A 14,692-nucleotide genomic window follows, 5' to 3' on the forward strand; every position below is an offset into this window, starting at 1 on the left:
ACAATTCCTGCACTTAAAAAGTCTCATCTTTGATTTTGATCACTGAATAAACAAAGATGACAGAACTGTAGAATGTCTTTGTCTGAATTTTCCTCAAATCACCCTCTGAAGGAAAGAATAACTATAATGCTAACTATTCTGAAGTGTGCTTGCAAGGGCATCCTTACCAAGCTCCACAGGAGACAAAGAAAAGAGTTTGACGAAAATTTAAACATGCACAGAAAAGCTGAAGAAACAAAGCTTTAAACAGTTATTGAGTTCGACCTAACACTCAGTTTGAACAGAGAAATATACAGAGCATCACATACTACTGATGGTGGTGGCATGCAGACACCAAAATTGTCAAAATTTGCAACCTGCATAATACCTTTGGTTGAATTGCTCCAACGGTTACCTTCAGAATAATGGGATAAAGTCAGCAGATTGACACATGAACCCCCAGCACCAGATCCAAAAACAGTGATTCTTAAGGGGTCACCACCAAAGAATCCAATGTTTTCACTAGTCCATCTTAAAGCTTGTATGAGATCAAGAAGTCCATAGTTCCCTTTTGCAGCCTGATCCCCTGTACTCAAGAAACCTGAAAAATATAAATTTAGAAAACAGTTTTGAATGGACATGAATCAAATAGACATCAAACTTAAATAAATGAAGCCTATATTAATCAAGGTAAACACAGTCCAAGTTCATTAGTAGAAATTATTTTCCACCATAAAAAAAGAATTTACTTTAGCAAGAATAATAGTGGGTGAAATCTGAAAAATGACGTTTATCTTCCCCAAATGCCTCCCAACTTTTCCAGGTAACAGAAAACTGGGGCAGATAAAGGGAATGCAAACATTCTGAAAACCTCAGGAAAGACATTCCAGGGCCAAGTTATTCGGTGGAGACATTTGGATAGTATTATGGGGCTTAGGCAAATGTGCATTTTGCAGAAAACACCATGTCTGTCCTCAAGTTGCTTGTCATCGAACGTGGTTGGAATGTTAGGTGTTTGGGGCAGAGTGGCAGGATAGAAATGTGTACAGCAGGCAGATATTTCGCTAAGACCTGTAGAGAAAGGTTTTGTAAAGTCCATAAAATTATATACAACTCTTCATGCACATGAATATGTACATTTTTCATCAATGATTAAGAAAGAATTACTGTGCCAAGGGTGACTGGAGACCACATTTAACACTACTTTAAATGCCAAACTGAGGGGAGCTTCTCAGTTAGCCAATGGTATAGAATAATTGAAGGTTTTTTTGAAAAGTTCAGAAACATATTTCTGAAATGCTCAAAGCTCTGCTTTATAGTAAACCGGAAAATGTGGTAAATCTGAAAATGAGAAGGAGAGAAAATGGAGGTAGAGGAGAAAGTTTAAGAATCTGCACTGACAGAATGGCAAGGGCAATTGAAAAAAAAAAAAGAAAAAAGGACAGAAAAAATATTGTGGCATTAAGATCCGAGTAATTGTTTTACATTTGAAAGTTGTAGAAGGGAGAGTGAAATATATTACTTTAGTAAGATCTTAAACATATTCACTCATTTAGCTGACTTAGTATCTTTTATAGTGTGTTTATTATAACTTGTTAAACAAACATCTATTTTCTAATATATTTTTGCATTTAGTATAAATGAAAATGTAGAATGCGTTTCATAAAATACTCCATCTTATGGACTATTTTATATTTATGTAGAAAATATTTAGAGTCCCATTAGATATAAATTGATTATATTTAGGGATATAATTTCTAATCTCAACAAGTTTATAGAACTGATTTTAAAAAATTAGTTCTCTTATTGGAGACTTATGATAGGTCAATGTTTGTGGTAAAAATTACTTTATTCAGTTTAAAATATATCTCTTCACTTTATAAAGTAAGCTAGGACATAGATTACATTTATGAAAAGAAAACCATAATAACACTACCTATCAGGTTAGCAAATAAATCCATAACTAAACTGAATACATGGACAAGAAATTCTTTAGGATCATTGTAGAAAGGTATAGATAAAGACAAATACTCCTGAAAAATTTTGAAAAATTTGAAGAAATGAAAGTGCTTAGTTCTTTTTTTCTACAAGATCAAATATTCCAAGAAATAAAACTGCAGTCTCTAATTCATTGTGTGTGTGGTGTGTGTGTAATCCTGAAAATGTTAACTTTCCTTGATATTAATGTTTTAAAAAATACAGTTCAAATAAACAAATTTTTCTGGTAATACCCCTCTCTTTTATTGCATTTGCATAATAATTTAAGGAAATTTTCAAGGTGTCTTCTTAGAAGCATTTTCAAATACTCAACATTCATATAAATTAGACAGTAATAAAATACAAAACAGAAGCATGGCAGGGAACTCTTTTAACTCTATTTGCTCTTACATGAACTTTGATATAAGACAGAACCATTAGTTTAAATTTCTGAAAGATTGTCTAACAAATGTTTTGGTCTACAAAGAGACTATTGGCATGAACTCTGAAAACAATATGGAAGAATCACTGTACATTAGATAGAAAAAACTCTTGAAGGGAAAAGGAGGGGTGTGTGTGTGTGGGAGAGAGAGAGGGAGAAAGAGAAAGAGAGTGTGTAAGTGAAAGAATAAGAACATAAAGGCCGGGCGCGGTGGCTCAAGCCTGTAATCCCAGCACTTTGGGAGGCTGAGGCGGGTGGAGCACGAGGTCAAGAGATCAAGACCATCCTGGTCAACATGGTGAAACCCCGTCTCTACTAAAGATACAAAAAATTAGCTGGGCACGGTGGCGCATGCCTGTAGTCCCAGCTACTCGGGAGGCTGAGGCAGGAGAATTGCCTGAACCCAGGAGGCGGAGGTTGCGGTGAGCCGAGATCGGGCCATTGCACTCCAGCCTGGGTAACAAGAGCGAAACTCCGTCTCAAAAAAAAAGAATAAGAACATAATACTCTTGTTATTAGGTTGGTTCAAAAGTAATTACGTTTTTTTGCCATTTAAAAGTAATTGCACAAACTGCAATATCCTTAACGCCAACCTCATAATTTATTATATATAATTCAATATCATTAATATATTCAAAAAAACTTTGGTTTCTGAATATAATTTATGTCCCTCAGTGCAAAATGAGGATTCATATTTAACTCCTCTCAAAATAATATTGAATTAATCCAGTTACATTCAAATAAATCTTTACATTTGTAAAGGAATTGACTTACTCATAAAATAATCATCATTCAATGTGAAGCATGTAGGGAACCAGGGTAATAAGCCAATTATTTCTACATTAACTAAATTGTATCCCCTGTATAATCCCAGCTACAGATGCACTCTTCAGTCAAATAGCTTTGTGTTTATATAACAGTACTGTTAAAACATATTGTCTGTGAAGAGTAACCTCTACTTTATATATAGTCTAAAGAAGTCTTGTAATATATTCAAAAAAAAGTTTTAAACAAAATCTATTCAATTCAAAAATCTTGTTATTAAACCACAGCATGGAAAATAGAGTAAATCATTGGGTAGAAGCCATTGTTTTGTGGCCTCAAAATGTCCTAGATTATTTAGTAAAGCTCCGTTTTTACCCTTCAGTACTGAATGTCTCTTACTCCTGATTCTAGTGTTTTTTCATGTGTATGTTGTTATCTGTCTATATCTATCTATCTGTCTGTCTGTCTGTCTACCATCTATCTATCATCTGTCTGTCTATCTATCCCACCTGTCTGAAACTAAGTAATCATTAGCATGAATTTAGAGGACCACGTTTTGTTTCATATTAGGAAAAACTGACAGCAACTGTCTTTATTAAGGACAGCTGACCAGTCAAATCACATAACTTCAGACCTGGCAGGGAGATATATACTTGCATACATTTTTTGATTACTGATAGTACCTTCAAACAACATCCTGTGGCTAAGTTAAGTGGACAAAATGAGGAAAATTAAATAAATTGCTGCTCAAAAGAGATACAGTTTGCTAATTACCCAAGTATGTACATTGACAGCCTTCTTTATACCTTGGCATCTAGTGAAGTAGTAATTTAAAGTTCTTTTTAAATTGACTTAGCTGTTTCATCCTTAACAGCACAGCCATTTCAGATCAGTCTAGCTGAAACTTTACATTGACATGCTCGACTATAGTCCATTCATGGGGTTACTCAGTTTTGCAGAGTCCTAACTTCGTGATTGCTTCGGAGAAGAAGGCTTTTCCTTGAATCTCACTTGAATCATTCTTAACAGATAGTCACTACTTTATCCAGCTTTTCTCGATCCTCATTTTAAACTCCTGGAATCTGTGACTAATTATTGTCATAACACATTGACACATTATTATTTTTATAAAATAGAACAATAATGACTATAAAAACAAACTTCCTTTTCAGAAAAAAAGTACAAAATTTTCCGAAAAAATTTTAACTGCTTAATTTACTTGACTCAGGAATATAAAACTTTAACAATTAGCAAATTTTAACTTAAGGCTAACTCTCAAAATTCATAATTGCAATTATGCTAAAAATTATTTGACTGATTCACATATCTACTACTATTGTCATTCACCTATTTGTTCAAATAGAATTTATTTAATGCCAGTCTTCCCACCTAAAAACTCATTCTATCAAAAAACATTTCCATCTGTGGATCCTGCATGAAACTACTAGTTCTACTAAGTTGATTACATCTACTGAGCAGGCGTAGCTTGAATTTTCTGTTTACATGATGTGGCAACTAGAGTTAGTTTGAAGTGCTAGAGAGAAACCAGGTAACTGAACATGAGTGCATAGGCTCTTGGAATGGAAAAATAAGACCAGGCCTAAAATAAATTGGACAAAGGGAAAATAAATAACTGATAATTACTGTGACCAAGATATTGGCTTGGGCTACTGTTGTATATGGAACTCAGAAAACTCTCTGATAGGCAGACGCTAAGAAGTATGAAAGGAACTAATTTAAATTGTCAGGCGGTAGCCCTGAAGTTTATTTGTTAACCCAATTTATACTTAGGTCTCTTATAATACAACCAATCAACCATGTACAAATATCGTTAGAATGTTAAAAAAAATGCAGACTGTTTACATTTGAGATGACATCTAGGATGTCAAACATTTAAGATGACAGTGATTCTATACTATAGCTTTGCTTCCTCCATTTTTAAGGGAGGCATATTTGAGTGTCTATGTTTATAGTAGTTAATTTCTAGAAACACTGAATAGAATATTCCTTTCAGTCCACGTTATGTAGCTCAAGCTATAAAGTAGGAAAGAAATTTGCAGTGTTTCTCAATGCTGTTGCCTGGTTATAGATGTCTGTGGTTTGTTCCTTGAGTTACATTGCTAAGTATTTTAAAATAGAGACCGTACTGAGTATTAAAGAGCCAGCTTTGCAGACATGAGACTCTGACTGATAGTGAGACACCTTCTAGGGACTGGGAATATGGATCAGAAAAACAGCTCATTGAGGACTTTGCAGCTTAAACATAAAAGAATTTAGAGCTGTGGAATAAAACCTTGAATTTATTTATTTTCACGCTAAAAATCTGACTAGAAATCCTATGTCTTAACATTCCTTATCTTTTCAGTGGCCAAGTCCAGGTATGTCTTTTTCTGCATCTGTCTGTCTTCAGCTTTAAACTTCATGTCACGGACTATTTCCAAGTCCTCCTCTTTTCTTCTTAGACCTTTGAAATCCCTCTAATTAGTCAATTAACCTCCAAACTTTCAGCAAGGAAGTCTCTCTTCTATCTGTCAGTTCTCACGTTTGAAAAATATTCTCCTCTAATAGGGTAACACAGCTATATGAAAGTAAAATCTTCATGCTAGAATATGAGTAGATAGTTTCACTTTATTTCTTTTTGAGTCAAAATTATTTAAAATAGAATGTATTAAAATCCCTAAAATTAAGCATATATGGCCAAATGATTCTTGATAAATGTGCCAAGACTATACAATGACAAAAGAACAGTTTCTTTAACACGTGTGTTGGAAAAACTGCATAACTAGATACAGAACAATAAAGTTGGACTCTCAGCATACACTATATAAAAATTTACTCAAAATAAAAAACCCCAAACTATTAAACTCCTAACATAAAGCATAGATTAAGAACTTCAGGAGATTAGATTTGGCAATGTTTTCTTGGATATTAAACTAAAAGCATAGGAAACAAAATAAAAAATAAATAAGACTACACCAAACATTAAACATCTGCACATTAAAAAAACAACCGACAGAGTGAAGGAAACCAACAGAATGGGAGAAAACAGTTGCAAATAATATGTCTGATAAAGCATTTAATATCCAGAGATTTTTACAGCAAGACAACCGAAAACCACAAATAACCTAATTAAAAAATGGGCAAAGGACTTAAATGGACATTTCTTGAAAATGTTATACAAATGCATGATAAACACATGAAAAGATATTCGACATTGCTAATCATTAAAAAATGCAAGCCCAACCCACACTGTGCTATCCCCTCATACCCATAGGATGGCTACCATCAAGCAATAGGAAATACTCCATGTTGGCAAGAATGTAGAAGATTCGCAACTTTTGGTGGGAATGTAAAACATGTGGCCCTTATCAAAAATAGTATGGAGATTCCTCAAAAAATTAAACAGAGGATTAGAATATGATTCAGCCTCCTTCTTCTGGGTATATATACAAAAGAATTCAAAGCAGGATCCCAACAAGAAGTGTGTAAGTTCATGTTCATCTAAGCACTATTTGTAATAGCTAAGAGGAAGCAACCCAAGTATTCATTTACAGATGAATGTATAAAGAAAATACAGATAAAGATAATACACATATGATGGAATATTATGTAGCTTTAAAAAAGAAGCAAATCTTGTTACATGCTACAACACAGACGAGCCTCTAAAGACAATATGCTGTGTGAAATAAAGCAAGTCACAATAAAAGCAAATACTGTAGGATTCTACTCACAGGAAATAGCTAAACTAGTCAAAATAATAGAAACAGAATTAGAAAGGTAATTACCAAGAGCTGTGGAAAGAGAGGAAGGGGGTATTAGTATTTCATGAGTATACAGTTTTAGTGCTGTATGAAAAAGTTCTGGAGATCTATTGCTAAACAACGTGAATATACTTAGTATATTAACATATTAATATATTAATACAGTTACTGAACTATATGTGTAAAAATGGTTACAATGATAAATTAAATGTTAATTTAATGTTAATTTTTTTTACCATCTAATAAAAAATTATTCAAATTGGACAACTTGGGGTCTGTGATTCGGGAAAAGAACACACACACGCCATTTAATTATTCACCATATATATAGCTGCCTTGCTATTGCGTTCCCTCATAAGCTACTGTTTAATTCTTCTTCGAAAGCAATGAAGAACAAAGTACAAATAATTTCCTTTTTGTCTGTATCCACTGGAAAAAAACTTGACTCTGAAATGAGGTTAATATCTTAACATCATACAACTTGGTGGTATTTCCAAAATTTTATGTTTCGGTGAATCTACTTACTAATTTGTTCTAAGATAATTTGCTCTTTAATAACTTGTCTCAGAAATAACACACTGTGTTACTGGCCATGGCTTCTGATCACCCACAGCTGGAGACAGGGAGTACAGCAGAAAAGAAGATGACTGTAAATAGATGCCTGAAAAGGAAATCTTATAGATATCTCTTTGGTTTTCAGTTTCCAAATTCCAAAGTTTTACCATCTCCAAGGTAAAGAGGTGAGATTGTTCCTTTCACATTACACTCAATGTTAACATTTTGTGACTCCTTCCCCCAAATAAGACCAAAATGTTTATTTTAAACAGATTTGTTCCCAATTTAGGTAGTAATGGCTAGGAAACAGGGTCCTGATTTACTTAGCTCTGAATCATATATACCATTCCCATTTCAAGAATGGCCCAAGATACGAAGGAAAAAGGAATCCCCAGCTCCCATCATCAAACCCATATTCTTCATCCCAATTTAAGACTATTAGTGTTTTCTTGGTGTGTGTCTTAAGAAAAGCTTATCCAGCACTCCCTGATGGAGGCGACTGTGTACTTCCTACCTATGTGTATCTGGACAATAAACCTGGTATTAAATTTTACAAAGTTCCTATTCATTTTGAATAACTGCTCTCCCAAAGAAGTGAAAAAAGAAGAAATACCCCTACTAAAAGGGCTTTTGAGTCAAAAGAAATCACATTCTTCATTTCTAATTGCTCTGAATGTGTGGGAATGTCTAGTCATTTAAAGACATAGTGTACTTCAAAGCATGACATTGAAGAAACGACAATATCTATCATATAAGAAAGGTCCTTAGGAGCTATATACTTCAGAACTATACTGTGTAGCTTCTGGAACAACAGAAACTATACAAATTTTGTAATTTTCTAACTGTTTAATCTTAAGTGTTCCCATTGTAACCTATGCATATGTGTGTGTGTGTGCTTTGTAATATAGTATTTATAAGTTACTCATATTCTTTATATTTTTTCTAGACTAGAAGCTGTATCCACTGCACTTGTCCCCAAATTGTTGTTATATACATGTTTTCTGAATGAAGGATAGCATTAATATGTTATAATTTTCTATTAACACAGAAAGAAGACTAACAATTAAACCTTCCAAATGCAAGAGGTCTATGTATCTTTCTTAGATGGCAGCAATGAGGTGAGAACTTACGAAAAACCCTCTCAGCAGCCAATCTTGAAGGAAAGTACCCTAAGATGCAGTGTGGGTAGCATTAGCTTTGACCAGAGGAAAGTAGGACAATCTGGGGTGGGGCTTATCCGAGATTAGAGGACACATGGCCCAGTAGGCTATCCCCGAATATTCGTCTAGAATACGGGCCAAGGTCCTAAAGTTTGAGAGGCTGTTGAGATTCCCCCAACAGTTAGTGTGGTAAAAAGAGAGTCAGACTTAGTAGGATAACCAGGATGCTGATATAGTTTGGATATCTGTCTCCTCCAAATCTCATGTTGGAATTTGATCCCCACTGTTGGAGGAGGGACCTATTAGGAGGAGTTTGGGTAATGGGAACAGTTCCTTCACGAATGGCCTGTTCCCCTCCTCATGTGACACAGTGGCTCCTCTCTGCCTCCTGCCATGCGTGGAAGCCAGAGGCTCTCACCAGAAGCAGATGCTGGTGTGATGTTTCTTGTATAGACTGCAGAACCATGAGCCAAATAAATCTCTTTTCTGTGTAAATTCCCTAGCCTTAGCTTCCTTTATAGCAACACAAACAGACTAACGCAGGTTTGTGAGCAAATTACTGTGTAAATTAGTCACTCTGAGACTTAGTTTTCTAATAGACAATATTAGTAATAGCATCCACCCCATAAAATCATTATTATTAAAAGAGATAATGTTTTTGGTATGCAGGGTGCTTAATATATGTTGTGTAAAAATACTCTGGCTATAATCAACTAACTAAATTTGACATTTTCTTTATTATTATCTATTTCATTAAGTAGAATAAACCACTCATCCATTTTTACTGAAAAAAATACAAAGTCACATGGTATTTCTGCCCCTAGGTTTCTGAGGAATCGCCACACTCTCTTTCACGATGACTAAGCTAATTTACACTCCCATCAACAGTGTAAAAGCATTCTTTTTTTTCCACAATCTTACCAGAATCTGTTGTTTTTTGACTTTTTAATAATCATCATTCCGACTGGTGTGAGATGGTATCTCATTGTGGTTTTTATTTGTATTTCTCTAATGACCAGTGATTATAAGCTTTTTTTCAAATCTCTTCCTTTGAGAAATGTCTGCTCATGTCTTTTGCCCACTCTTTAATGGGGTAGATTTTTTCTTATAAATTTGTTTAAGTTTCTTGGAGAGGTTGGATATCAGACCTTTGTCAGATGGATAGGTTGCAAAAATTTTCTTCCATTTGGTAGATTATTTGTTTACTTAGTTGATAGTTTCTTTGCTGTGTGGAAGCATTTCATTTAATTAGATCCCATTTGTCAATTTTTGTTTTTGTTTTTTGTAATTGCTTTTGGTGTCTTCATCATGAAATCTTTGCCTGGGCCTGTGACCCAACTGATATTGCCTAGGTTTTCTTCTAAGGTTTTTACAGTTTTGGGTTTTACATTTAAGTTTTTAATCCATCTTGAGTGGATTTTTATACATGAAAATTATTTAAACATTCTAGTAATTACAGGAAACAGATACTGAAGCTTATTGCTAAATGTTGGAGCATATGGGGTATTTTATTTCTAACAACGAAGTATAAAATAGGGTAAAGCCACAATCTAGAACAATACTAAATAACCTCACATACATCGCACATGTACCAACACACTGCCACACACACAAAAACACACATGCACACACCAAATAAAAATTGAAAGCACTAATATGCCTATAATTCATCCTAGATAAAAATATTTTTAATGGCTTAAATTTCACAGATAATGGAAATAGCATAGTAATATGAGTTATGTAGATTATGTCACTAGAAAAAATAAAGAAAATGAGAAGGGCAAGGAATTAGCTTTCCTTGAACATTTTAAATGTTGTCTGAGAAGTGGGACAGCATTTGGGAGAGGTGTAGAGAAGATGACTTATCAAACAATCTCTAGATTTACCTCCATTGGTGCTCTTGGCACACTGTTGCCACTGGTGTATTGGCCCATGTCCCTGAATAAACAGAGTATACCTTTGTGTTCCTGACACCTAGCTTAATTTCCATGGAATAAACATTTCATGAAATAATAAATAAATAACAAATGAATGAACTTCCTGGTAGGACTTCTATTACTCTAGTCTCTTGCTTGATGGAGCATGTAGCTTAATGAACTTGGCCTTTGACTTGATTATCACAATACCCTGGGAATGAGAGAACATTAACATACGCTGTGCTCAATACATTTAACACTTCCTTTATGATTTTTGAATAAAATTTTTCTGTTCAGCAAGTCCAGGAGCAGTGGCTCATGCCTGTAATCTCAACATTTTGAGAGGCCAAGGTGGGTAGATCACTTGAGCACAGGAGTGGAATAATCTTATTTTCATCTAATACAATTATTAGCTGTTTACAATTAATCTACCTAATATTGAAAACTGGAATAATCTTATTTTCATCTAATACAATTATCCATGATTACAAGCATAACAATGAGACTCCAAGGTAAAAACCAAGAACGGTGTAAGTGGTCAGCAATGAAAGGTTTAGAAACCCACATAGAGAGAAAAGTCTCGTTAGATGCAGTGAAAGCTATAGTATAAAGGAAATTACATTAAGCTACTTTTCAAAAATCATGTCTCTGATAAAACTTGAAAGATAATTCAAGTTTCTCACTACCTCAGATTTTAAATTACAAAAAAATTTTGAAAGGACTTTTCCTAAGAAATTACAATTAGTAGCTTTTAAGAGACAAGCTTCTGAATGCTATATTAGGTCCATATGGTATGTATTTGGTGCATCTGCTAAGTGCACATAAAGGCACTGGAGTAGGGAACTGAAATATCCTGAGGCAAACCCCTGATCCCAGCAGCCAGTGTAGCAGTATCAGCAGCTAGCCTCAAGGAATCTTGTTTACTAATGCCAAGGGAATATATGATAGTTCTGAGTTAGCTGTTTACAGTTAATCTACCTAATATTGAAAACTGGAATAATCTTTTGCTTTTGGATTCTACTCAAATTTAAGCAACATGGTGATATTGGCTTCTGCAATCCACTGGAGATGCTGTGTGAAGCTCCAAATCTATTGCCGTGTTAGCCAGTGAAGGCTCACCGAGGAGAAAATCATTCATGTAAGTTGGCCTTCAGTTAGGGAAATTTTTCAAAAGTTTTCCTACGGATGGAATTACTACAGTGGCTAATATGGATCTTCAGCTCCGAGGGTCATGGAATGCTGTTCAGCAGAGAAGGAAATATTGAAACAAGTAGAAGGTCAATTTAGAAGAGGCAGTGATCTGAATCTCCCCCAGGGTGCCCTCACATTAAGCTCAGATTTGTAATTGAAAATAAATCTTTTATGTCGGGGTGACAAGTCTGAGGTCCTGTTCTGGGTGCAGTTTTCACTAAGCATTATATTTTCCTGCTTGAAGTCACTGTCCTTTTCAGCTGATTTGACCTGTAATGCCACAGTTAGATGTTGGCTGCCAAGTGATTAGCTATTCAAGAAAAAAAGTGAAACTAATGTCTGTATTAATATACATGAGGTGAAATGAGAAGGAATCTGAGACTGGAAGACACAGAGACTGATGTTACAAGCTGTGCAGCCAGGGATACTCCCCCAGATACAGTGGCAGAATCAAACCCAAGAGGAAGGGTGACATTTGTCGGAGATGGTACAAGAGACAGCTGCTGTGGCATGAAGTGACGGCTTGATTCTCCAGCACTTTACTGTAAAGAGTGAGTCCGTTTTCAGAATAAAAAGAGCACATTGTTATGCCACTTACCAAAAAGTATACAAGTACAGAATTCATATTTTTTCTTTTACATTGAAGATTGGAGGGGAGCTATGTTGAAAAAAAGAAATAATTTTTTAAAACACTTGGTCATTTTACAAAGAACTTCTACATCAGTTTGTAGCTACTGAGCACCTAGCCTATTTTCCATCTGATAGAAATATCCCTTCCTTCTCCTAGAGAATCAGACAGTGATGAAAATCACTTAATACCATGAACATGAAAAAATCTTTTAATGAAAAATAGTTCGTTAAATGAACATTTGTTGGGCATCTTTTCTTTGCCAGACACTCTCCCAGATTCTCAGTTTATGGTTTTAATAAAACACATCTCCTATTCTTCCTTTTCGGCTTTCCTGCAATCTCACCATGGAGACACTATGTGGAAAAAAGATGCTTTGGAGCCTATGTACTGAATCAGAGTTTCTGCAGAGGGACCTAGAATCTCTAGGGTGGAATCTGCCTTGTTATCAAATTCTCACGTGACTCTGATGTATCCTAAAATTGGAGATCTCTGATGTCTTAAAGAATGTAAATAATTTAGACAAAAATATTAGAGTTGGAAGCCTTTAGTAATTAGTGCGACCATATAATTTTTCAGATGAGAAAACTGAGGATCAGAGAGAGAACGTAAATTGCATTATTTCACACAGCTGGTTAGGACCCAATTTTTCTGCCTTCTAGTCCAATGCTAATCAAGGAAAAAAATATATAGGTTGTGGATTTCTTTACTCAAACAACTCACAGTATATTGTGTATGTTCCCTCTCTTTTTTGCTTTGCTAGTAAACTATTTCTACATAACAATGTTTTATTATAATAGGAATTTCATACATTTCCTTTCCTTTTTGCTTTTCTAATCTACCATTTTTATGTAATGGTGTTTTTTGTTATAAGAACATGATGGCAAAAATCTAGTAGCTGAAACTGTCTACTCAGTTGACCTTTCCTCCAGACCAAATTAAAAAAAATATATGGAGTGCTTCAGGAATTTGAGTGTCATTCTTTCACAGAGGCCATGTCAATCTTCTCCGTATTGTTCCAATTTTAGTATATGTGCTCCTGAAGTAAGCACCAGACTACATTTTATCCACACTTAACTATTCTAGAGAAGTAGGGGTATTTTTCCATGCAAAAATCAGTTTCCCTATGACAAGTGAATATGTGAGGCCTGTTGTCTATACCTTTATTAGTTTTTCTTGCAGTTAGAAATGCTGATTTTTATCTACAAATTATCCTTATATTTCTAAAGGAAAAACTGGATTTTTAAATGTGGGCCAATAAAATCCTTATTCTTGCTTTTAAAATTCTATCTACCTTGAGAAAAAAAAAAGTTCTGTTATAAACTAATTTTATTATTCTCTTTGTCAGGAAACTTTTCCCAGAGCTAAGATATCTATGTACCTTAAGCCGGTTTTCTTTCTTTTTTTTTTTCTGCACTAGAAAAGATGGAAAACATCTGGCAGCTTCCTCTGGCAGGATATTCAAAGAAAATACTTTCTTTACTCTTCAGGCAAAGCAATCTAATTCTTTTTTGCCAATGTTGTATGGAACTATACTCCAACTTTTATACAAGTGTATAAATGCATAATGTAGATAGATATTAGTTGATCAGAGCCAAATTAGAGTAGCTTAATTCGCAATTTATTTAAATAAAGTTAATTGTAACGAAATCAATGCTATAAATTGTACAGAAAATAATGTGCTCTTTAGGGTTTTCACCTGTTAACCTTGACAAAAGAAATATCCTCACGCAACAAGCTAACTTTTTTCAAGCTTATCTAAGAGGAAAGGTCATCTGGTATATTGCAATTGCCCGGCTTTGCCCAGGTGCCATAAGGTAACCCATGTAACAGGGCCACCTTGTGGTTGAGGACATTGTCATGGCACAAGAGAGTCTGCCTCCAGCAGATATCTTTTTCTAATTTGCACAAAGTTACTTTATGAATTAGTGGCAGCTCACCAAAAGGACTACAACAAGCTCTGGCCAAGTGTTCAACATTAGATTTGATTGTAAACAGGCTTAGACTTTTTCCCTAAATATTAAGGAAGGCTCTCCAACCATTTCTTACAAAGAAAATTACTCATTATATTGTGAACTGAAAACCTGTTATTAAATAAACATTATTTGAAAAACGTTTATGTCACATTATCCATTTCTGTGAATATTTTAGAGTTATAAAAATTGATCAGCATCAGTTATAGAAAGTTTGACAATCAGAGGAAACCTTGATTCCCTACTAGACTAAGCTGGTATATTCACATTGTGCTCAACAGTAAAACAACAACAACAAAAAGCCTATTTCTTATTAAAAACGGCATGTCAGATTCTGCCCAGAGA

The 14,692-nt window shown here is 34.6% G+C and overlaps 1 protein-coding gene and 1 non-coding gene across 22 annotated transcripts in view; both read right to left on the reverse strand.

Moving 5' to 3' along the window:
- NLGN1 (neuroligin 1) overlaps window positions 1-14,692 on the reverse strand; it is an 887,833-nt gene that overhangs the window by 10,640 nt on the left and 862,501 nt on the right. For 17 of the 21 annotated variants that reach the window (XM_035277801.3, XM_054246932.2, XM_035277799.3 and 14 more), the window contains one exon: window positions 368-580. In XM_035277801.3, the coding sequence (XP_035133692.1) occupies window positions 368-580 (213 nt within the window). The remainder of the gene's footprint in view (window positions 1-367; window positions 581-14,692) is intronic. The other 4 variants (XM_054246933.2, XM_035277805.3, XM_035277803.3 and 1 more) reach the window with 1 other exon arrangement.
- LOC118148999 (U6 spliceosomal RNA) lies at window positions 13,320-13,426 on the reverse strand. The gene has a single exon (XR_004736176.1). It is a non-coding gene; the product is annotated as a U6 spliceosomal RNA (small nuclear RNA).

This window comes from Callithrix jacchus, chromosome 17 (genome assembly GCF_049354715.1).
Source record: "Callithrix jacchus isolate 240 chromosome 17, calJac240_pri, whole genome shotgun sequence".
NCBI lineage: Eukaryota > Metazoa > Chordata > Mammalia > Primates > Cebidae > Callithrix > Callithrix jacchus.